Source organism: Chiloscyllium punctatum, chromosome X, assembly GCF_047496795.1.
Source record: "Chiloscyllium punctatum isolate Juve2018m chromosome X, sChiPun1.3, whole genome shotgun sequence".
Lineage (NCBI taxonomy): Eukaryota > Metazoa > Chordata > Chondrichthyes > Orectolobiformes > Hemiscylliidae > Chiloscyllium > Chiloscyllium punctatum.
This window is the reverse complement of record NC_092791.1, coordinates 25,354,370-25,380,712: the sequence shown is the minus strand read 5'-3', so window position 1 is coordinate 25,380,712 and position 26,343 is coordinate 25,354,370. Positions and strand designations below refer to the sequence as shown.

General features: G+C 42.0%; 1 protein-coding gene across 1 annotated transcript in view; it reads left to right on the top strand.

Annotated features, from left to right (window-relative positions):
• Nucleotides 1–3,269: 3,269 nt before the first annotated feature.
• The window catches only part of LOC140471237 (sonic hedgehog protein-like), a 102,532-nt gene continuing 79,458 nt past the window's right edge, over nt 3,270–26,343 (top strand). Inside the window, exon 1 of the mRNA XM_072567192.1 lies at nt 3,270–3,693. Within this exon, the coding sequence (XP_072423293.1) occupies nt 3,394–3,693 (300 nt within the window). The 5' untranslated portion in view covers nt 3,270–3,393. The remainder of the gene's footprint in view (nt 3,694–26,343) is intronic.

Here is a 26,343-nt window from a genome sequence, read left to right as displayed (position 1 = left end):
ACATTGAATAACAGAGAGGACTGGGTGGGCTGAATGTCGTATTTCTGCTCTTTCATCTTACGGTCCTTCCTTGGTACAGGACACGAAACCATAAATCTGGCGAGAGGGAAGTGAGTTCGAACAGATTGGCCTCCCTCAAACTGAGCGAGGTCCGGTGAGCTGCCCCACAGCAGGGAGGCTTGAACGGATCTACTGTAGTTTAAATTGGGTCAAATAAGTCGCGACACACCTCTGGAGCAGTTAGCACCTGAATGCTGACCTTCTCGCTCAGAGGTAGGGACACTGCACCACAAGAGCCTTTGAATTGGGTCAATGTTGCCTCCTTTATTTCTTGCCATTCCCAACTCCAGCCGCTGCCACCATTTTAGCCCCGCGGTTCTCCCCGCCCCCAGTAAAGAATCTGTTTTGACCAAAATGAATCAATAAAGGAGTGACCGGAATCGATCTGGTTTGAAGGCAGTGACCTATTTACATTTCCTCAGCGTTTAATCTGGGTTGAAAAGAAAAGAAAATTCCCCCCGCCTCCCAAATTAATGGACCAGGCCCTTTCATTTCCGAACTATCCCTCAAATTTGCAAATTAAATGTTGTAAAGCTGCCCTATGTATGTGTTTTTTTTAAATAATGTTTACTTCTTTTCAGGTTTTGTTTTGGTTCTCGTTTTGTGAGCTTCTGTTTCACGGGTTTTCTTTCACACTCTGATACATTTTCTCACCTGTCAGTGACTGACTTGTCATTTATCGTTTTGCCTGCAAAATGTGAGCCGGCTATTCATGACCATTACAAAGGCAGTAACTTTCTTTCAGTGTTTTCTCTATCCATTGTATTCGCTGCTGTTTCTCGGGCGGTTCGCCTACCTGATTATCCGATATCAGCCACCGGGATTGTGTTCACTGTTAACACAACAGAAATGTTTCTGTATTGGACCTACCGCCCCAATTCTATTCGGTTGTATTAAGGTCAACCCTTTTCGCTGTACGTAAATCAGGGTCAGGCTTTGTCTGCTTCAGGAGCTATTAAAGAACCATTGAATGGAAGAGGTGGCGAGAGTTTTGATCCAATTTAATAAAGTTCCCAACATTTTCCATGATATTACAATAGAAGGTGAAGGGTCGACTGTTACTCTCTCCCAGATATTCTGGACAGCAGAGGTGTAAAGGGTCACTCTCTTTGGAGCTGAATCGCTCCTCACCTGCTGTTTGAGACAGCTCCTTCTCCGTGGGATCTGTGGTTACTGACTCCCGCCCTTCGGCTTCTCGTCCAGGTGGCAATTATTCACGTAGGAAGCTTGAGGGCTGTTCGACTGCAGTGGGCATCGCAAACGAGCCCGCTGGTGGCCCCACATGCCTTTTCCTGCCCCTTTTGGCTGATCAGAGATGCAGAGGGCCGATTGAAGCCACCTCAGCCTCGGTGCTGGGCCTGGCCAAAGTGGCCAGGCAGAGGGGCTCGGTCTCCCTTGACTTGCCTGGGCCTCTTCCGCGCTCGGCTGAGCACGCGGTGCCCACTGCCTTTCCAGACCGGTGGGCACCGCGGGGGCTGGCGGGTGGGCATCATCAGCCTGGGTAATGTTCCGTTTAAAAATTAAAGGCCACATGAAAGTGACTTCTTGAATATATTGTTGAAGAAAGTCACGTCCCTATGAAACCCCCGCCCACCACAATACATTGACTTTTCTCTCCATACACCTCGCCACATGACTGTGCAAAGGTTGCAGGAAAGCCCGTGTCGACACGCCAATGGACTATTTGGACCCTCTATGGTGTTAGTGCTCGGCTTTATGTCACGCACTGAGGCCTCATTAAGTTAGATTCCCACAGTCCATTCGGACCCACAAGTCCACACCGACCCTCCAAAGAGGGGTAACCCACCCAGACCGATTCCCTTACATTGGATGGGTACATAAATAGGAAGGGTTTCGAAGGTTATGGGCCGGGTGCTGACAGGTGGGACTAGATTGGGTTGGGATATCTGGTCGGCATGGATGAGTTGGACCGAAGGGTCTGTTTCCATGATGTGCATCTCTGACTCTGACTCTAAATCGTGGATTTGTCCCTAACTAGGGCACCTAACACTATGGTCAACTTAGAACGGCCAATTCACCATAACCTCTGGACTGTGGGAGGAAAACCCACGCAGACACAGGGAGAATGTCACCCGAGGCTGGGATCGAACCCAGGTCCCTGGCGCTGTGAAGCAGCAGTGCTAACCACTGAGCCGCCCCATATACAGCGTATCACTAACTTGCAACACATGGAAACCACCGAAAGAGCTGCGGATGCTGTAAATCAGAAACAAAACAGAAGTTGCGGGCAAAGCTCAGAGGGTCTGGCAGCATCCCTGGAGATGAATCACGTTAACTCTACTTTCTCTGCACAGTTGCAGCCAGACCTACTGAGCTTTTCCAGCAATTTCGTTTTTTTTTGTAGGAAGAAACTAGCTCTCGCTTTCTGTCAGCGGACCGGCAATAGACCTCTCCTGGTCTATACTGGCTGATGTCGCAGCCTGGCCTGTGTGGACGGGGACAGGGAATGCGGCCCAGGGCAGTGACTGCTCCCTGTTGCAATGCGACCGCCTCGCGTGAAGCCGCCCCGCTGTGGCAGTTGGAGAGGTTTCAGTAGATATACAAATGCACTCACAGAAACTTGGAGAGCCGTGGCAGCTGAGGTGCGGCTGTGGGAAGGTTTCGCTAACTTCCTGCCAGGAAATCCGAGGGCGACTTACCTGCGCCAACGTGGCATGGTGTCCAATTCGGACTGAAGGAAATTGCCAATGCCCGTGAAGTTTCGCCCAGCTCCCCCTTCCCTCCCTCCCTAGCTAACCAAGCCAAACATCAGCAGCTGCTTTTGAGGGGGTGGGGAATCTAGCCTTGTCCAACCTGTAACAGAAACAAAAAAAAAATTGCTGGAATACCTCAGCAAGTCTGGCAGCATCTGTGTGGAGAGAAATCAGAGTTAACGTTGCGGGTCGAGTGACCTTTCCTTGTGTAACCTGTGTTCACTGAGGGCTCCAGGGGAGAGGGAACGGGCCAATGTGGTTGAAATGAAGGGGAGACGATACTTTGGGAACTGCTCTGGTGTTTGGTTGTAGCTGGGGTGAGGGTTGTCAGTAAGGCAGGCGGGGTTTGAGGAGTGGGGTGGTGGGGGGTGGGGGAGTGGGGTGAAGCTTGGCTTGTTCTCTGTGTGTGTGTGTGTGTATGTGTGTCTCACACAAGGTGGTGACCAGGCGGGAACGCGCTTGCCTGACGAGGGACTGCCTCTCTTGGTGGCGCGTCGCTCTTTTATTTGTGTTCCATGGCTGTGCCAGTGAGGACAGCGTCTCTATCTCCGCCAGTGCGCGCCAGTCCTCCGGGAGCAGCCGATTTCCAAGCAATCCGCAGCCGGAGAGAGGCGGGGAGATGCAGCCCGGCTCCGAATTAGCTCGCTTCGGGCTGCTGTGCTGCTGCCTCCTGGTCCCGGTGCAGAGCTGTGGCCCCGGCCGGGGTTACGGCAGGAGGAGACCGTCCCGTAAGCTCGCCCCCCTGCTCTACAAGCAATTCATCCCCAATGTGGCCGAGAAGACCCTGGGGGCGAGCGGCAGGTCGGAGGGCAAGATCAGCCGCACCTCCGAGAAATTCAAGGAGCTGACTCCCAACTACAACCCTGACATCATCTTCAAAGACGAAGAGGACACCGGAGCTGACCGCCTCATGACCCAGGTAAGAACGATTCTGCTCTTCAGCCTGGGCTGGAATGTGAGCAGAGATTACCCCCCACTTTCCCAGCCCCCGCCTTTATTATTCCCATTGACAACAACAACAAAAATCCTTGCGGGTTGAGCTGATGAGGAAGCTGGGGTTCCCTCGCCTCATTCTTGCTTTCTGGATTCAGAAAGGTTCCATCGTGTGTTTAATTCCTTATTGCCTCTCTCCCATCCCCTCTCCCATTGCATTTGGCATATCTCGCTTGGAGAGGATTTAATGAGGCGGGGTGGGGGGGGGGGGGGGGGTGGAATTCTGTTTTGAAGAACCTTGCTCTCCCTTGCCTTCGAGAATATTTGCTCTTCACGGGCCATTTCCAGCGCCTTCACTTGGCATTTCATTGAATGAATTATTCCATCATTTCGGGAGCTGCCCCTCCACCCCAGAACAACATTTTGCAGCTCAGCCGGGAATCTCTCACATCCCCTTCCCTTCCCCCCCTCCCCCCCCCCCCGCCCCAAGTTAGGTGGGAGACTTCACATTCCTGTAACCCCCCCCCCACCCCACCTCTCCGTACCCTCCAACAGCACTTTAGCTGGTGCAACGGATGTCAAAACATAAAGCAGAGAGCCTGCGCTGTTCCGATTGGAGCCGGAGGGCGAGTGTTGCTGATGCATTATTGAAGCAGAGCTCCACCGCCGTTTGTTGGCTTCTAGCTCTGCACAATGACCACGGAGCCGAGCTTCAGGGAACCGACAGGCTGCGACGGAGCTTCGGGACAACACCGACGTGCTGCAGAGTTTAATGTGGGATGGAGCTACTGCTCCCCCTCCCTCTCTCCCTCCTCTCACTAGCCCTGAGGTGAGCTGCCTGCGAGGTGTTGGGCACTCGATCCCAGAGTGATGACAGCCTGCATCCCGACCTTCTGGAGATGGGGTCGGCAGCAGCAGTCCTGCATCCCGTTGCTATGGAGACGGGGACCGGGATGAGGCCCCCTCCGGGCCCCTGGAGTGATCAGCATGTTCTATCTCTCGCTCCGAGCCTTCTTGCTCTGTCTCTCAATCTCTCTCTCAGCCAGTTAGTGAGGGGATATGCCTCAGATCTCATCTATTGTGTGTGTGTAGATTGAGAGCGTGACTGAACGAATGTGGCTGAGTATGTGTCTCGATTGACTGGAGTGACGATGAGTGGAGACTGAACGTGCGAATGTGTGATTGTTAGTGCAATTGTGAACGCGAGTGTATAATTCTGATTGTGTATGTGCTGTGCAGGAGTTTTAACTGCACGCTGGTTTCTACTGACCTTTATCTGCTCTGTTTTCCCGCATCCTGTCATCTTAAGATGGGTAGAATGGCAAAGGAGAAAGACAGCAGCCCTAGGGACTTGGAGAAGGGCCATGGCATAGAGGGAGCTAAGAGAGAGAGTCCCTGAATGAAAAAAAACCGCATCTTAGAACAGGAAGCATGGTCCTTCTTCAAAATACCATTCCCTGTCTGATATCTACAATTGTTGCAATATCAGACTCTTGGAAAAAATAATCACGGTAACTTCTAATTTCGGGCGAGCATAATTTGAAATGCTTTTGAATTTAGTAATCGAGGTCGTTTTACACACTCAGCCTTGACTGCTTTCAGCACGAGCTGGCTTATTCGATTGTACGGATTTGTAAGTATTAAATATTCGGAAGCATTACTGGCGAATGTCCTGGGCCCATTCACAGTGCCACCTGGATTTGTTTTCCTTCTTCCAATTGGTCAAACCGGATTCGAATGGAGGTTTCAATCGTTGCCATTGTTTTTCCCTAGTGTTCAGTTGAGCAAAGGCTTCACTGGGTAACAATAAATCTTTGGAGATTGCGAAAACTCTGGGGTTCCTGTGGATTTTCCAAAGAGTGCACATTTGGCCCTGCATTTTCAGGGTCAGGAAGGGTGGGGTTGTGAGGAGGACTAGCAGCATGGACCCGTCCATTAGAACTACACACAGGAGGCCAATGCAGATGACACTGCTGGCCAAGTTGTGATGGTTCCATGAAGGATCAGCTCTGACCCTCCACTTTAGGCATGAAGGGGAAGAGTGAACTTTCGAAGAACATTGTTGTTGGCTTCGTAAAGGGTAAGGGGAGAAAATAGGAAGGGAAATAAATAAACGCCCTTTATTTGCACACCGTCAAAGGAAGCTTATAAATGTTATTCCACTAACAGCAGCTGCATTTCAGATGCTGCTGACCCAACCTGACAAACCACTGTTGTTAATCAGGATGGCTCTCCCTCCCAACTCAGCCTTTCCAATTGGGGCAGTAAGTGACTCATCTAGAAGGTGCTGATTTTTATTTGCTTTCCAGAAAACATCAACATGAGACTCTCACCTGCCATTTCCGCAGCCCAGTGTAAACATCTCTCTTGAACTAAGTGGTGGACATTTCAATGTGGCCTCCAGTTTGATTAGTTATCTCCACACTGTTTATAAAATCAATCACTCCACCTCTGCAACAGGGTTGAATTTGCAGAATCAACTCAAAACTGTGATCCATGGCATATTTATGGACTGCAGCAGTTCATGAAGGCAGCTCGCCACCACATTCTCAGAGACAATCAGGGATGGCCAATCCCAGCAACAAACACTTCGATCCCATGAATGAATACAACAAAAATACTTTTCTTTCTCTCATCTTTGAACTTGAGGCTAACGGATAGTTTTTCAAATTAAAATGTCAATGAAATTATTCCTTTTAGGATCATCCCTGATATAATGACTTTCCACTGCAAATATGTTTTTTTATTGCATGAACAATAATCTTAATCCAATTTTAGCCTTGATAGGCACTTGCTTCTCCCCATGAAGTAAGTGTTTGTAGCTATCTGAGTCAATGACAATGCAACATAATCATTTCCTTTGAATATAAAAATGACCATCATAAAATGGCAAAATGCAAATTCACATAATATTGTCAGGAAGCACGTTCACTCTTTTTCTCTAAAATTACTCTTTTTTTTCTTCTCATTTCCCTAAATTTTCTCTCTTTCTCTCCATTGATTCTAAAAGCAGTAACATACAGAGCTGCAGTTCAGCGAGCCTGAGTAACCCTCTAGTACTTCCTGACTGAGATCTGATATTAAGGGTTAGCAGGATTTTTGATGTGGGCTTGATTCTGGTCCCATCCAAAATGATGCACAGGCATCCCTGGGCAGGTGTTACCAGGCAACAGTCAGGGATGCAAATACTAACTGTACTGTCTCTCTTGGTTGATGTCCTAGACTTGATCATGCAAAATCTAATCTGGAACTGGCTTGTGTCTATATAGTTAAGTACCACAACTTCCATTGTTTGTTCAAATTGATGAAGGCTTTTGAATATTCAAAATGATCACTTTGGCAAATGAAGAGAAACTGTTTCCAGTGTCAGGAGGGGCGTTATCCAGAAGGACACAGATTGAAAGTAATTGATAAAAGAACCAGAGGGTAAAAATTCTCTTTTGCATAGCAATTGGTGATGATCTTGAACATGATTGCCTGAAAGGACAGGGGAAGAGATTCACCTCTAACTTTCAAAAGGGAAATGAGGATATTGTTGAGAAGGAAAAATCGGCAGGGCTTTGGGAGTAAAAGCAATGCAATGGGAAAAACTGGACAGCTGTTTGAAAGAGCCAGGATAGGCACAATGGGCCAAGTGGCCTCTTTCTATGTGGTATGGTTTTCTAAACATATTGCATAACTCACATGGTTACTACATTTCTGTCCTTTTTGCCAAAATACATGTAACTTACTTAAGCAAGAAGAATATGATACATCTGTCACTGCTGCAAATTAAATGGAACTATTAGGAAGTTATGGAATTGCAACCACCTCAAAATTCATTTGATGTATGGAAAACCTTTGTTCAATGTAAAAAGGGCAACAGAAACAGATATGATCCTCCCAGAAAGGATGTTGTTTTAACTTTACTGTTTTGAAGGGTTAATGATGGGTGAGACTTCCCACTGAAACCCCCAAGATGAGTTCCACAATCAGGACCTGATTTTCAGGAAATGTATTGCGTAACTTTATCACTCACTTAACCTGTGTCATTTATTGTCATAAACCTGCTCCTTTGCTGTTTTCAGTTTCCTAGTACTGATTTCTTTGTTGAAAGCAATTTGCATAATTTCAGAATTATGCACTATTTAAACGTCGGGGGAATAGTTTAAATGTCAGTTTTTCACAATTGCCATTGTTCCACTTGCTAACCAGGGAAAGCAAAAGTGGTCAACAAGTTGGGGTTACTGTAGCCTGTCGACTAGAAAAATGATCTGACATGAGCAGGCCCCTAGAGAGCAATAAAGGAGGCAATAGAAAAGAAGTCTTTTTTTAAAAAAAGGCCTTTGCACATTAACTGTAACTGCAAGAAGCTGTTATGAAAGTATCAACACAACAGAGTGTTGAGGGGATGCAGAAGTATAAATATAGCAGTGATTTTCTTCCTTTGCACTGATCTTCCCTCTCTTTTTCAGGCCGCAAATACCAGTACCTTGCAAACTTTCAACTCAAAACAGGTGACAAAATGCGATCCAATATACTTTTGTTTTTAAATAAAATTGGACAATTCTTTAATTTTTAAATCTGCTTTAGTACTATTATCATAGGATCCATAATGTCTAATGTGCATGTTTCATATGACTCCACACACTCTTAGGTTCGGGGAGCAAATATAAAATTTTGTAAATCAGGCTATTTTCAAAGGGCTAAAGCTTTGTAAGAGGAGAAAAAGTTTAATTAATTTCTTTTTGGTTTTGTTTTGTTTCTGGCCACTTGCGCAAAAGCATGACAAATATTCAGAATAATATGGTTTTCATGATAATCAGGCAAAGGTAGAAGCCACAAAAATAAGGAAAATATCCCTATTAGCATAAACTGTTGTGTTTCTTAGATACACTGTCTAATTTTCTGTATTATAGACTCCAATTCCTACTTTTATTGGGAAAGTAAAGATACAACTAAAGTCGGCAGCCCAATTCCCAGAGTGCAATATAGTAGCCCAAAGAAAGGCCGTCTGACACTTAGAAATGAAATTTGTCCTGGCACACCTACAATCCATTTTAGATTCTGCTCAATTTAAGGTAACAGAGAAAATGACTATCAACCAAAACAAATTTCATTCCGATTATACCAAAGTGATGTAACACCTTCAGACACATTTACTGCCTCGCCCATACAATCTGAAATTTCATGCCTAAACCACCCCCCCCCCCTTCACCCGCACTCCCACCTCTTCACTTCTAGGCACTAGATAAGCGCAAGTTGTTAGAATGATCAATGATCCATTTATTGAGAACTCTCAAAGTAGATTAGATTCCCTACAGTGTGGAAACAGGCCCTTTGGCCCAACAAGTCCACACCGACCCTCCAAAAAGTAACCCACCCAGACCCATTTCCCTCTGATTAATGCACCTAACACTATGGGCAACTTAGCATGGCCAATTCACCTGACTTGCACATCTTTGGACTGCACCCGGAGAAAACCCACACAGAATGTGCAAACTCCACGCAGACAGTTGCCCGAGGCTGGAATCAAACCTGGGACCCTGGTGCTGTGAGGCAGCAGTGCTAACCACTGAGCTACCGTGCCGCCCATCTTTTGAATTGCTTGTCATGATTAGAATGTGGGATTTAATACCATAGGATGTAGTTGAAGGAAATAGCTTAGGTTCTCTGAAAAGAAAACTAGATGAGTGCTTGAGAGAAAAGGGAATAGAAAAATATGTTGAAAGATTAGGTTCTTATTATGCAAGGTGTTGAAAGGTGGGCTGGTGAGAATGTGGATTTGAGGTTACAATTGGATCAGCCAACAAAGCAGGCTTGAGGGGCTGAATGACCTACTCCTTCTCTCAACTCATGTGTTTGTATATTTATACCAAGATGAATTGGATGGAATGGGATTCGTAGAGAGTGTAAACACCACACAGCCTAGTTAGGTTAAATGGGTGCTGCATATTTGATGTGATTCCTCACAAGACCATTTCTTTCTCAAAAACATGTTTTAAAAGGTTGGAAATTGTGCAAAACTTCTCTCTGGGTTAAAGTCTTATTTGAAATAAGTTTAAATAAATCAAATCTATTTTAATTGAGACCTGTTGCGCTGTTTGTCAAAATATATCGATTCATCTAAGAAATGCAAGACAGTTACTATTTTAACTTGTATTCAATTGCAACTGACATTAGAATACCATTCATTGGAATATTTAAGTATATAAGGTAATTGTTGAAAAGATTAATTGTGAACAGTTTTATTCACTTCTATGGGATGACAGAATGGACATTTTCTTCTTACCTTTTATTTGCTTCTTTCTTCTTTTGCTTTTCAAACGGGTTCTATTGTGAAAGCAAAACATGTTATCATTAATCAAATGTAAATCATGCAATGATTAGAAGACCAACTGACTATGGCTTTCGATATACAAAACAATGCTTTAGTAAAGATTTGAACAGACTGTTCAGATTTGATTTATATTCTGAGAAAGTTCGATAAAAGATTAAAAACACACATCTTTTACCTGTAACAAACACAAGTTGGAAAATAATAAACGATGATAAAACAACTTGCATTCAGTTGGTGGGGGGGGGGGGGGTGTTGGGGGGTGTGGGGAAGAGGAGGTGAGGCCAGATGACAAAGGTGTGACTGGAAAGAGCAATGCCCAAACTTGAAGAAGACCTCCTTAAATTTCCACTGTATCATTTTGCTTTCTAACCATTGCCATATATGTTTTTTTCTGTGAGGGAGATGGCAAATTTTGGGCAATTTTATGTTGTTACCTCATCCCCAGGTACTGTACTGAGACTGTCCAAACCTCTTCCACTTTGGGCTCTCAGGGGTAAACAGAAGAAATATGCCTCTCTTCCAGTTTGGGCTGGATGTGAATTTGTGGATAAATGTTATCATCTAACACTATCAATTCAGAGCTTTGCGCAGCATTTGTGCATATCGAGAAGTTGAGCATAAAAAACAGCTTTGTGACTGCAAACGGTAAATTGTAAAATTTCTTTCCTTTTTCTCAGCTATTGTGCCATCCATCCAGTCTCTTGTAAAGCAACTTTAACAATCATCCACCACATAATGTACTGTGCTACTATTACTGCTACTATCAAATAGGGATGAGTAATAATTATTTCTAAAGCTATTAACTTATTTGATAAGTCAAACCACACTTTCACGAGTTAAATATATTACAAAGTGATTTAAACTTTGGAACAGAAATGGGAATGATGTCAATTTGGTTGAGGAGATTTGAGCTTAATGTAATCTACTGTAAAAATAGAAAATGGGATTTATTCAAACTGTAAAGGTTTTGTGTTACACACATGTAGTACAGGGCAGGACTATCCAAGAAGTTAAAAAGTAAATTTTGCAACACTGTAGTTGCTAACAAATTCTTTATAATGCCCTGGGCAATATCTATAATTCTGCTGAAACAGCAGGTAGAGAGCTCAAGCTTTCATTTCATAGCAGGAAGCCATTCACAGCATCAACATCCAGCTTCACACACGGGACAGATCAGAGTGTTACCAGAGGACTCTGCTGCGGTTGTATTTTTCTTCATTACTTACTGTAAAACATGCATTTCCAGTTGGCTGTTTATCACTATATTTGATCACTTTACCAGAAAACTTTATGTTGATGTCAGGAATAGAGTATATTCATGCAGTACATATTTCCACATTCTGTTAAATGAGAAGACTCCTTATTGCTGAACTGAATCAAGCTTTCAGGCACATTCATTTGATCTTTGTATGGAAAAAGTAGTACAGATCAATCACAAATTCTAAAACACATTTGCCATCAAAATATATTTACAGTGGGGCCTTTTAATTTTGTTTTGATTTGCCGGTCAAGTGTTTGATGTCTCTTACGTTTTTTTCTCCTCTAATTATTTCCCTCCTTGTCACTAAGACACTGACCTTTGCTGAGGGCAATTTCATTGGTGTTGACTGCCCTCTGTACCTTGCTCAAGTGGCAAAAAGCTGAGACTGTGAGTGTCGAGATATTACTTGAATTGTGCATGGTGTGGCTGAGTCTGTTTATACTCTTTTCAATGGCCACACACTCTTTCCAAAACGTATACTTCAAAACAGTTTTAGAAATAATTGTTAAAATGTGACATTACATTAAGTGTAATACAGATTTATTTCTTGCAATATAGCATATGGCACTCTGGTGCATCTCACTACACTCACAGGTTATATTTACTATTATATTTAATTTCAAACATTATGCAATGCATTACGGCCTTGCAATGCATTATAGCCGGAGAGCTTACACAATGGCCTTGCCCAATTAAGCCTTTGCAGTATCTACCCCAAGCTTTAGCATGTCCCTCTGCAAGTAGATGTGGACTTTTTGAACATGCCAGTCAGCTGTGGATAGCTGTCTGCGCTGGAAGACCAGCAAGTTTCAAAGAGACCAGATTTTTGGTAAGTTGATGGCACTCCAGCAGCAGTTGATGTTTATTTTCATGTGTGTCATAGGAGCAGTCTGTAGAGCTGAGCTGCTCAGAAAGCCCCTCAACAAAAATCAGTGCATCTCCCTCTAGACATTCTCTGCAAAGGCACATTCCAAAGGGAAGTAGGTAACTGTCTCCACAGTCCAGCCACCTTGAGAGCAATGTAAGGTGGTACTGAGACTCTTGGTGAGCATGATGAGTTTGCCAGTAACTCACCACCAAACAAGTTATATTTGGTTCTTGTTTGAAAGTTCTGGCAACGAGGATTTTGCCCAATGACTTTGACAGTCTGCTCAGGGAACTGTCTGAGAGAATCCACCATCTCTTTTTCCCATTGGACTTTAAGGATGCTACATGCAGACCACTGCCCGATGAACTTGTGGTTAAAGGTAGTTTCCTGCATAAACTGTTCCACAAGGGACAGGTGGTTTGACATGTCGAACTGAACGGAATGTTGCATGGCAAGTCATCAGACCCATCGTTTACAACACCGGGGGCAGGGATAAGCTCCACATATAGTAACACTTGGTGTTAATGTGTCAAGGGCCGAGGTAGCTACACACAAAGATGGCCATCAGTATCAGGACAGCATTGGGTATGTTCTTCTCCCATTATCTAACAGTTTGTACAATATGTCCCTGTGAACATGGTCCATCTTTAATCTGCAGATCAAACAGAAGATGGTCCTGGTGACCTCTGCTGTGTAGAAGCTGGATATGGGCCAGACCTGCAACAGAAACACAATGCATGTTGAACTTGACAGCCAGCTTTGTGCCCACAATGAGGGAATGCCACTTCCAAGTGCCCATTTTGTTTTACCATAGCTATACATTCCCCCAATTGGCACATACCCCTGCCCATATTCCCAGAAATATCAGGTAATCTGACCAGATGGTGAATATGACAAATGATTGGTCAGCTCAGTTCCCAAAGAATATGGCATCTCACTTGCCACAACTTGCTGAGGTCAACTGTCACAATCCAACTGCCATACTTACTTAGATCTATTAACATGGCACTACTTGGAGAGCAGTCTTGGGATTTTTCGGGTCTGTATGGCCTCTTCCAGGTAAGATATTGATTCCATCACTGGAAGCATCAAGGAAGCCTTAAAGCAGATAATTCTAAGCAAATTCTAATTATATCCCTTGTAGTCTTTACAAATACAAAGGAAAAGCGAATGTGGAACCTACTACAAGACATCTCAATGAACCTCAACTCTCTAACATTCTGCTGCCTATAGCCAAACCTGACCCACATTAAGGCCTTGCTGACTTATGTTGGTCTTCTAACACATCCAATTTAAAATCCTCATCTTCATGCTTAAATTTCTTCATGGCCTCACCCCTCCCTACCTCTGTAATCTACTCGAGTCATAAGTTAGCCAGCAAACACCCCGGCTGATTCCGAAAACCATCACCCTCAATTTTATTCTTCTTTCACCTCTGGCTTGATGAGCATTTATCTCTTCTTTTTGCTCCACCATTGTTGGCAGTACCTATAGCTATTCAGACCCCATGCTCTGAAATTCCATCAACCCCTCTGCCTCCTCTACTCATTTAAAGACCCTCCGTAAAAATGCTGAGCTTGCTTAGGCTTGTCCCTCCTATTATCTTCTTCTTTGCTCAGATTACACTTACTGAAGGGTATTAGGCTATTCTTTTCTAGATTTCAAACTTTGTATATCTAACTCGTTGTTGAGAGGTGTAACAGGATATTCACTAACTTGAATCATTTAAGAAAGTTGAATTTAATAGCCCTACGAATGAACTCAAATACTTATTGCAGCCAATGCAACTCTACAGCACAATTACTCTGTGATATTGCCCTGTTGGGTGACTTGCGATTCTATTGATACAAGAGATTGATGGATTAATGTGCTGCACTGTCAAGTGATAGGATGCAGATTCACACTGACTATTTCCCACACAATGAAATCCCCCTCATAGCTGGGTTGCTAAGGGGTGTCATTAAATACAATAAAACTTCTTGAGGAGGAAAAAAATATTTGAAAATAACTCAAATCTGTCTGTAATTCATCCTAATCCTCTCTTAATTTTATGATCTCCATGGTTTGAGCCTATCAGTACCTAGCATGTATACATGAAATTCCTTTGTCTACTATTCTGGTGACAGTGATTTTAAATGGGTCAACCTCTCTGCTATAATACTGAACAAAGGAATTGTATTTGAATGTGTTAAGCCTTTGTGTGCTAGTATTTGTACAGAGTAATTTCAAGGTCGTAGTCTATAAGAATGATAATTGAAAAAATCTTAAGCACTTATACATTGTGAATCTGATTTTGGGAGAGCAATATTCAAATGTCCCTTGTGCATTGCTTTCCCTGCTTGATAGCCTGATTTAGCACTGCTCTCCCTGTAGGCCTTTGAAGGACAAGTCTTAAAAAGGAGACAATTCCTGGCTCTACAGATGTGATTTCATTGTAGTGCAATGCACATAGAAAACATTTAAAATGATGAAACCTTAATTTAAAATACCATGTTGCAAACATTTGTTCTTTAAAGCTAAATTATTTTCTACTTGCAAATGGTGAGATAAGATAATTCAGTTTAGTGTCTCTAATGGTAGCAACTGATACAAATCTTTTTTTCCATTGAACATTGCAGTTATTTCATTGCACAGAATGTAAAAGATTCAGGGAGGTCAGTCATAGAGTCATAGAGATGTACAGCACAGAAGCAGACCCTTCGGTCCAACTCATCCAGATATTTTAACCTAATCTAGTCCCATTTGCCAGCACTTGGCCCATATCCCTCTAGACCCTTCCTATTCATGTCCCCATCCAGACGCCTTTTAAATGCTGTAATTGTACCAGCCACCACCACTTCCTCTGGTAGCTCATTCCATACATGTACCTGCCTCTGTGTGAAAAAATTGCCCCTTATGTCCCTTTTATATTTTTCCCCTCTCACCCTAAACCTATGTCCTCTAGTTCTGCACTCCCCCAACACAAGGAAAAGGTTTTGTCTATTTATCCTATCCATGCCCCTCATGATTTTATAAACCTCTAGAAGGTCACCCCTCAGCCTCCGATGCTCCAGGGAAAACAGCCCCAGCCTGTTCAGCCTCTCCCTGTACCTCAAATGCTCCAACCCTGGCAACATCCTTGTAAATTTTTTCTGAACCCTTTCAAGTTTCACAACATCCTTCCGATAGCAAGGAGACCAGAATTGCACGTAATATTCCAACAGTGGCCAAACCAATGTTCTGTACAGCCGCAACATGACCTCTCAACTCCTGTACTCAATACTATGACCAATAAAGGAAAGCATATCAAACACCTTACACACTATCCTATCTACCTGCGACTCTACTTTCAAGGAGCTATGAACCTGCACTCCAAGGTCTCTTTGTTCAGCAACACCCCCCAGGACTTTACCATTAAGTGTATAAGTCCTGCTCTGATTTGCTTTCTGAAAACGCAGCACCTCACATTTATCTGAATTAAACTCCATCTGCCACTCCTCAGGCCATTGGCCCATCTGATTAAGATCCTGTTGTAATCTGAGGTAACCTTCTTTGCTGTCCACTACATCTCCAATTTTGGTGTCATCTGCAAACTTACTAACTATACCTCCTCTGTTCACATCCAAATCATTTATATAAATGATGAAAAGTGTTCCACCCAGCACCGAACTTTGTGGCACCCCACTGGTCACAGGCCTCCAATCTGAAAAGCAACCCTCTACCATCACCCTCTGTCTTCTACCTTCGAGCTGGTTCTGTATCCAAATGGTTAGTTCTCCTTGTATTCCATGAGATCTAACCTTGCTAACCAGTCTCCCATGGGGAACCTTGTCGAAAGCCTTACTGAAGTCCATATAAATCACATCTACTGCTCTGCCCTCAACAATCCTCTTTGTTACTTATTCAAAAAACTCAATCAAGTTCGTGAGACATGATTTCCCACAAACAAAGCCATGCTGACTATCCCTAATTATTCCTTGCCTTTAAAATACATGTACATCCTGTCTCTCAGGATTCCCTTCAACAACTTCCCACCATCGATGTCAGGCTCACCGGTCTATAGTTCCCTGGCTTGTCCTTACCACCTTTCTTGAACAGTGGCACCACATTAGCCAACCTCCAGTCTTCCGACACCTCACCTGTGACCCTCGATGAGACAAATATCTCAGCAAGAGGCCCAGCAATCACTTCTCTAGCTTCCCACAGAGATCTAGGGTACACCTGATTAGGTCCTGGGAATTTATCCACTTTTATGCGTTTCAAGACATCCAGCACTTCCTCCTCTGTAGTACAGACATTTTTCAAGATGTCACCATCTATTTCCCTACAGTCTATATCTTCCATGTCCTTCTCCACAGTAAAAACTGATGCAAAATACTCGTTTAGTATCTCCCCCATCTCCTGTGGCTCCAAACATAGGCTGCCATGTTGATCTTTGTGGGACCCTATTCTCTCCCTAGTTACCCTTTTGTCTTTAATGTATTTCTAAAAACCCTTTGGATTCTCCTGAACCCTATTTGCCAAAGCTATCTCATGTTCCCTTTTTGCCCTCCTGATTGCCTTCTTAAGTATACTCCTACTGCCTTTATACTCTTCTAAGGATTCACTCAATCTCTCCTGTCTATACCTGTCCTTCGTTTTCTTCACCAAAACCTCAATTTCTTTAGTCATCCAGCATTCCCTATACCTACCAGCCTTTCCTTTCACCCTAACAGGAATATACTGTCTCTGGACTCTCGTTATCTCAGTTTTGAAGGCTTCCCATTTTCTAGCTGTCCCTTTACCTGCGAACATCTACGCATAATTGTTAGTTTGCAAATGCAATCTGTTTTTACAGAAAGTAAAATGAAGTAGAATTTTATGACAGGTTAGAGCCAGAGCTACCTTTTGAGGTCATCAATAAGCATCACTTTTACTAATTTTCCAGGAAGTTTATCGATTGAAGGCAACATCCAATGTGTGAGATCTTGTGGATGATATGTGAAATGTAGCAAAATAGACATTAAAATCAGTACAAATCTTCCAACTTAAATGCCCATCTTTGTTCAAGAGTAAAGACTTACATTGAACAGTATGAAGATAGGCATGCAGCATATGGTGTGGATGTGGCTTTTCATCTAATACATGCAAAGCTTTTTATCAGTGTCACATTTTTATTTGTGGCATTTGCATTCATTACGATAAAAGAACTCTTTACGTTATGAAGCAAATGGTTTGGTATTTCAGAAAACTTTAAAATTAGGTGATAAATCAGTCAATGACTAAGCCTTTGGTAATGCAGAATTGGACTAGATTTTCTTTTAACATGAATTTGCTTCCGCTGGATATACGTCTGGCCGTACCTGAAAGCCAGGGTCCATCATCCTCCATTGCCCTGCGTAGGTCACCATTTTTGATATATCAGCCTTAACAATGGGTATCAGCAGGCTAATCAATGACCGCTGAGCCCACCACTGTCCTGTGTTTTCACTTTGAGAGTATAGGACACTCTTGTTACTAGAGGAACAAATGGAAAAAATGAAGGAACCAAGGACCAACGGTAAGGGAATATGTGTGTAATGGCCTTAGAGGGCCAGGGCCTGTATTTTAGTAGTTTAATTTCACAGCTAGGCACTAGATTGCAGGCATTTGCAGTACCAAGAGAGGTCAGCCAATAATAATGACCACTTCTTGAACTTCATTAAATGCTTTGTTATATGAAGGATCTTGAAGTGTTTCAAACAATTGATTTTGAAGTGCTAGTGACTGTAGTGCACTAATCTGACTCTGCAGTGCAGTTGGTACATCAAAGACTGACTACATTGTATTTAGGAGTACACTGAACAGTGGCAGAAGCACATGTCTGCTAGCAACAGCATTACCTTTAGATCAAAGTGCATTTAAAGTGGAATGAAAGCCAGGATTAAAATATTATTTCTTCTTCTACTTTTGTTTTAACATCCAGCATGCATCCCACCTATTCTCTTTCACTTTGTTAAGGAGTCTTCATTCATTTAGTTAGAACACAATAGAGTACTAGACATATTTTGTGATCCTAAGGAGCTGGGTTTGAAGAAAATGTTGGTCAGTGATAGGGCTACAACATTTGCAGTCTCAATGTTCCATTTCACATTCCCAGTCAATGCGGTTTTCCTATATTTTCATCTATTACAAAAGGAGTCACATTCACCTTTTTTTGTTTGTGAATTGCATCTGTTTCTCAAAATGGTACTCCCCTGCAGTTGGATTCATACCTCACCCTCAATAATTTTGCCTGACAGAGGCCAGCAAAATGGCGCACAAGTCCACTAGTTCTTCTTGAGCAATTCATAGGCTGTTTAATTTCTTGTGAACTGTTTGGAAATAAACTTGTGCCTTGAAGTAATCAGAATTTACCATGAACGGTTATCTGCAAAACCAAAGTTTTTCTTGCCTGTGATTTGGATCTCCCTTCATCAGCTGATTAAAAAGCAAGTTGTGGATTGCTAAGCACTGCCTCAGAAACCACTACAGAGAGATTAGAGAGACTCACCATGATCTCAGAGAAGATACGAAGGTATGCAATTTCTGTTGACTGTAGAATAACATGTAAGCATCTAGAACCAGAGGTCACTGCTGAAAAATAAAAGGTCACTTAAGGCAGAGGTGAAGAGATTTTTTTCTCAAAGAAAGGCATGAGTCTTTGGAATTCCCTTCCTCAAAAAGTGGGGGAAGCAGAGCCTTTGAATATTTTTAGGATAGCAGCATATAGATTCTCAATTCGCAAGGGGTTGGGGGGGGGGGGGAGGGGTGTGGTGGTGATGAAAGGTTACCAGGGGAGACGGGAATATAGATTAATCAGAACAGCCCTGATCTTATTGAATGGTAGAGCAGGCTTGAGGGGCTGAATAGCCTACTCCTGGTTTTAATTTATATGTTCACGTCAGTCTGTTTGCTTTAACTGATTTGTCCATCAATCGTTCTAGGTTCTCACCTTTTATAAATCAATCCAATTCATCTTTCTGAAGTCAAAGTTCATGATCTCACACTTGCTAACATTGGGATGAATTGTCTGTACTCCTTGCATTCACTTAATCTGTCTCTGTGCGGTTGTGACTTATTTATACTTACTGTTCCTTTAAAGTCTGTGTGTGTGTGTGCTCGGTAGAAGATAGCACTGATCTTGCAACTTAGTGCATTCAAGGGTGATTTTGGAAAAATGTATTTATGTAACCACACATATACTTTCTGCTCTCCTCACATACAATAGTGGGTCTCTCTAATCTCTCTGCAGTGGTTTCTGAGGCAGTGCTTAATGGAAACAAGAGCAGCAATGTACAGCATAGCAGGCATTGTTACAACTCTCAACCTTACAAGTTAATTGTTTGTCCAAAGTTTTGGGATTTTCAGTGAGTGAGGGACTGGTTTAGAAGAGTGTGAGAAAAGGGCAGAAGATGGACCAGCAAGTACAGGGTGAAGGCTCACCTCAGTAGCTGCTACTATGTGAAGTCCTCAGGCGAGCGAGCTTAGTGTTCCTGCATTCCAACAGAGGCTTATTTAACAATGGACAGTATAGAGTAAGATTAGACTTAGTAAAATGTTATGCTGGATCAACTAGACTCTTAAAAGGCGATAAGCCTTTCTTTGCTAGCTTAATGTCAGTCCTGCTTCTATTTTTTTCTGCCTCTTGCTTGCACAAAGCCTCCCAGTATTGGTATTGATGCTCTTTTCCTTTCCTTGTTGACGCTCAGTCTCCTTGTGCTTATGCTGTTCTTTTGCAGCCTTCACTTAAGTAATTTTTAATTGGTACACCTGATCCTTATTCTTTATCCTCTATAGTCAGATGAGCCAATTCTAACTCTGTGTTCACATTTTTCTCAGCTCTAATAATAAATGTTATTTTCTTTTGATAATTAACTTCCAGTTTTATCTTTGAACACCTTGTTTCATCTGCAGGTAACACTTGTCACACTTTACCACTGATTGTTACAAGTTGGGCTCCTCCAAGACTTTTACTCATGTTCACAAAAACAAAACAGTTTCATGAATTCAGTACCTTTTTCCCATGTGCAATCTGGAAAGATATAGTACCCAATTGTTGCAAGACCAGGAAAAAGCCATGCTATTGGTGGCTAAATACAAAAAATACAAAGGTTTATTACAAACTATAACTTTATAGTTAATCAGATATAATAAAAAATAATCAGATATAATAAAAGATAGCACTATATAGACATAGTATTTGCACTGATGTGTAAACTGGTAAACTGAAACTAAAAAACTAAGGATTAATGTATTGGATTTTTTTTCAGCCTACTATAGTTACATCTTGGATGAACATAATCTGCTGCTGCACTTCTTTTGTGTTCACCTGTATCAGTGTGATGTAACTCCAGTCTACTTAAGTGAATTAAGATATACCAAAAGATTGCATGAAATATGCCTGTTCCAGCCATCTTCCAAAGTTTTAGATCAATCTGGAACTTTCAGTAGGCAGCTGTCTTTGAGGGAATTCCAACAGCTGAATAATCAACATTAAAAATATTTCCGTTATGTGCTCACTACTTGATATTTACCAGTTCAAACTTGATCCAAAGTTTTTTGGAACTTCATCTCACTTGTATTAATTGCAGATAATTTACCTCTGTCCTTATCCAGCCCTGTATCAATGGGGAATAGTCTACCTCAGTCCTTCTCCAGCCCTGTATGAATTGCAGGTAGTTTACTTCTGTCCTTATCCAGCCCTATATATTTATTTCACCTACAGTGTTCAATGCAAGGAGAAAGAAAATCCTATCACAAACAACTGCATTTTAAAGAGCCCAATAAATTAACCTATCCACAATTTTATGAGCAGTAAAACAGCACTGGCAGTGATACTGCCTTTGACCACGGCTTCTCACAATAAGTGCAGAATCAGTAAACCTCCACACAATAGATATATTTAATAACCATGTTTGGTGAAGTCTATCTCTGTGGCATAATTGTTTCTACCCATTTAAACCAGTACATGACTACATGTTGGAGTCACTGATGTGGCACCAGCGAGAACTATTATCCATAGTTGTGCAAGATAACTGTGTGGGATAATGCTGATCTGTCTTTCTGGTATTGTAAGTCATGAGACACATTCTGCTTCAGTATGCATACAAAGGCAGAGGAGCAAACCTATGATAAAGATATCAAAACAACTATGTCTCACACAGATTCATATGACCCTGAGGTCGTTGGTAGGTGCTGAATTTCCTAAAACCTGACATTGTTTTTCTGAAACTTTTTCCATAATTCACAATGCCCACATATTACCCAGCTATTCACTATCAAGGAAGCCAAGTATGCCTGAAAATCCAGAGCTTAGCGTGGTAAATGTGCTTCCTTACCATCAGAATAACTGCACCTAACTATGCGTTATGTGAATAATGCCCAAAGGAAAAGAGAGCGTTTTGAACTTTTGAGGGTCAACGGTACGAATCCAGTATTCTGATAATTGACTTTTATTTGCAAAATTGGTCCTTACAAGTTCAAGTCAAACTCTCCATTTGGCAAAGCCATATTCAGCACAGAACTCAGTTTTATGCTGTTCTTACCCAAAGTAAAAGCTTGCCTGAAAAGAATGAATGCCAAAGGCACAATTCAGATGCACACAGTACTGTTTAATGACAATTTATTAAAGAAAAAATTGCTTTGTGCAATTTATCTTGTAGATGATTTATGCTGTCCTCAGAAGTTTACTTTATCACTGCTTATGATTTGGAGAGTGTAGAACTGGCCAGCGAAAAAAATATTGTACACTATTGCCTATGTTGCAAGCTCATCTTCAGTTCAGTTTGATCTGATATTAGAAGCAATGGCTGCATTTGTTGGTGTAGGTCAGAAATGACAGTGTGGGTTATAATTGACATAAAGGGCCATGTATGAAAATGGGGCTCAGATTGAAAATAACAGTGACATTTTTAGGTACATCCTGCTTACAACAGCTAACCTCCTGATAGTCTGTTCCACTTTAGCTGGACAGTTCTGACTAGCTGGGAACATCAGCACCAATCTTTTTAATCTAGCAGACAGTAGCAAACAATCATTGAGTCTTTAATTATTTTCCTCTCTGTTTTGGTTACTTACAACTTAGCATTATATGCATAGAAAGAATTAACTGATATGAATAACTAGAAGAAAATTTTCAAAGAAGAAAAAAAGACTTGCATTTCAGTAGCACTTTTCATGAGCACTGAATTTCTAAAACTGCCCTGGAGCTACTAAAGTATTTTTGCAGTGTGTCACTGATGGAATGTACTAAACGACATAATGTAGCAATAACACCAACTTTCCTCACTAGTTTATGCTCTTCATCTTTTTGCAATGACTTACATCTTGAGAGAAACATATTCCATGTTTTTGCCTAGCTAAGAATCAAAGGTAAGATCATTACATCTTCCTAACTAAATGTACCACACAATCATGTAAACTGTGGTGATATAAAAACGGCAATTCCTCTCCTGGACCGCAGTTCCTGATAGGAAAATAATATAATGGTAATCTGTAAAAGTAAGCCCAGGCTACTCAGAGCAGCCCAGTAAGAAATAGGTGAGGAATATTCATAGCAATTATTAGGGTGGGACAGGACTGATTAGTTTGTTTTTTTTTCAATTCTGCTGTTATCCAAATCTCTACTAAGGAAGGGGATAAACATATGTTTAATAGTAGCAGTTTATAAAAGCTACCGTTTAAGGAAACTTTATACATGTTAAAATGAAGATTTATTTGCGACCTCTTCCAGCTGAACATTTACAGGTTTTTGCTGGTAATGCTTTCTGCTGAATGGATAGCTAGCAGAAAGATGCTTACTGGCTTCACAACTGAGAATCACACACTCACAAAAATGCCCTTCTAGTACCTGCCTAAACACAATCAAAATGTGACTTTTATCAGACTTGGAAGATGGTGACTGTACATGACTTGACTGTAAAGAACTAACTGCAACTGTTATTTCTTTATTCAGTTATAAATTGTAATGCCTCAGCTTGTTACAGCAGTGAAGAGTTGAACTAGACATATCAGAAAGAAAATCATTTTTAATCACAAATGTGTGGTGTCCTCTCCCTGATCCTTGACCTACTTGCCACATAAATGGTCAACATCCTATATTTTACAATCAAACAAGCTGCAGCAAATTAATACAGAAAAATTCTCCTGCATGAAATATGTTCAACATTGCATTGATAAAGCATGAAAATAATTTGCTGGTTGGAAAAGAGAGGTTTTTCAATCTCTAGGAATTAGAAGGGACAGATCACTAAGGAAATAAAATTAGGTATAGAAGTCCTTTGGGCCATCATGTGATTACTCACTTTGTTCAAGTATATTCAGATTAAAAAAAATTACATTGATGTATGGTATACAGTCGTAAAATGCAGGTAGAGATTCAGCTTGATGATAGTGCAAAACAAGGAATGAAAATATATGTATTAAAAAACCTTGAATTATTAACTATCTCACTTATTCTGTCCTTGTAAAGATTATAGATGAATGGGTTGACAACAAATACACATTTAAATGGGGTTTGATATCTCACTTGTTCTTTGGGGTATTCTAGCAATATGTAGAACCATCTGGAACAGTATTGACAGTTTCCATAGCAATCCCTTTTTTTTATGGTTGCTGCAAGACAACTGCCAATTCGATTTCTCTGAAAACATCATGAACCAATGCTCGCCAGTTTTATCGTGACGTAAGTGATGACATCTGTATTCTGTATTTTCCTCACAATATTAAGACCATTAACAATTTGCTTTAACAACTGAGGAAAATACTTAAATGAAAAATTCATCATTAGCCCGCGGCTAAATAGGAAAAAAAAATTAATCGTGTTAGGGGCACATTAATATCTTCAACAGCCTTCTTGAGGGGAAATTCAATGCCAATTGTATGAAGGGCTCTTGTGGTGCTAGCAGTGTTCTACTTCTGAGCCAGGAGGCCAGGGTTCAAATTCCATCCTTCTCCAGAAATGTGTAATAATATTGCATAGAATAGAATCCCTACAGTTTTTCATAGAATCCCTACAGTGTGGAAACAGGCCATTCAGCCCAATAAGTCCACACCGACCCTCCGAAGAGTAACCTATCCAGACCCATTGCCCTACTCTATTAATCTACATTTACCCCTGATTAATGTACCTAACCTACACATCCCTGAACACTATGGGAAATTTAGCATGGCCAATTCACCTAACCTGTACATCTTTGGACCATGGGAGCAAATCGGAGCACCTGGAGGAAACACATGCAGACACAGGGAGAATGTGCAAACTCCATACAGACAGTTGCCCGAGATTGGATTTGAACCAGGTCCCTGATGCTGTGAGGCAGCAATGCTAACCACTGAGCCACCGTGCTGCCCCTCTAAATCTCTCAACAGGTTGATAAGGAAATATCTGCAATTTGTATGATTTCCTCAATTTGCAATACTAATGGGCTTTTCTTTTAGACTGCAGGTAGTTCTTCTATAATGCAATGGTTGCATGATTGTGCAACCCCACATTACAGAAAAATCACGCTTTAGAAACAACACTTAAAGTGTTGGCAATGTAATCCCGTTACAGCCAACACACGTTTAAAAGTTCACGTTACAGCAAATTCGCGTTAATGAAGCACATGTTACAGCAGAATGAACTGTATCAGGTGAGACAAGATGATTTTACTGTGGAAAGAAACAACTGTCATTCCAAACTGTGCGCCATCCCACATACCTGCAGTACAGCACGTGACTTCAACTCCACAACAAGTTTTGTGCTCATAAATAGCTCTGAGTCCACAGTTGTACTGGGTTTTGTGGTGCAGTGGTAGTGTCCCTATCTCTAGGCTGGAAGGTCTGGTTCAAGTCCCATCTAACCTGGAGATGTGCCATCACATGAGTAGCTCTGATGTTGAGTATGCCAAAGGCTCCAGATTCAAACCCACCCATTCTGTATTCAAACTCTATGACAGTTTTCAACAGAACTCATATGACAACTGTCAGTGGAAACACTCTCTATCACCCGTAAGCTTGGTGGCTGCTTTATCTCTGTGTATCACTCATTCATTGATTCCTTTTAGTCATCTGTTTTTTAACTTAACTATTTGCCTTTTCATTATCCCACCCCCTGTCCAAATTTACAGCTGTCCTCTCTGTTTAAGAATGAGTGACTTCTCAGCTGTAGGTTCACTGGTGAACTAGCCATCCTTGAGTTATCAATTAGATGCAATCACTGATTGCATGCACAAATGATACAGCTGATCTGTCAACTATAATTTCCTTCACTCCTGCATGTGGGTTTTCATTGGACAGTACTATGATGGCTGTCCATAGGAGCTTTCTTGGGAATTATTGTAGAGGCTGAGCTCAAAGGTGAAAGCAGAGTTGACCTGAGGAGTTGTAACAGAAGTGAGCTCGGAACTGGAATAAAATGAGGATGCAGATGATGCACAAAAGTGAATGCCCACATCCCAAGACAGTCAATCATGATGAACAAAATATCTTAACTACAAATTTGTTTTTTTTTGAAAAAAAACTCATGGCATGTGGGCTTTGCTGGCTGGGTCAGCATTTATTGGCTATCCCTTACTGCTCTTGAGAAGACGGTGGCGAGCTGCCTTCTCAACCTCTGCATCCCATGTGGTATAGAGATGCTGTTAGGGAGGGAGTTCAAGCATTTTGATCCAGTGACAGTGAAATAATGGCAAAATATTTCCAATTCAGGATGGTGAGTGGCTTGGGGTGGAACATGCAGGTGGTGGCGTTTTTGTACATCTGCTGCTCCTGTCTTTCTAGATGGAAGTGGTCATGGGTTTGAAAGGTGCTGTCTAAGTTGCCTTGGTGAATTTCTGCAGTGCATCTTGTAGGTAGTACACGCTGCTACTACTGAGCGTTGGTGGTGAAGGGAGTGAGTGTTGGAGGTAGTATATGTGGTGCCAGTCAAGTGGGCTGCTTTGTCCTGGATGGTGCTAAGCTTTTCAAGTTGCACCCATCCAGGCAACTGGGGAGTATTCCATCACATTCCTGACTTGTAGATGGTGGATAGGCTGTGGGAAGTCAGGAGGTGAGTTACATGCTGCAGAATTCCTAATCTCTGAGCTGCTCTTGTAGCCACAGCATTTATATAGATAGTCCAGTTTGGTTTCTGATCAATGGTCACCCTGTTGATAGCGGGGGACTCAGTTGACTGAATGGCTAGAAATATATTCCTTTGTCGGTGCTGTACCAGTCAAGCAGGTCAAGT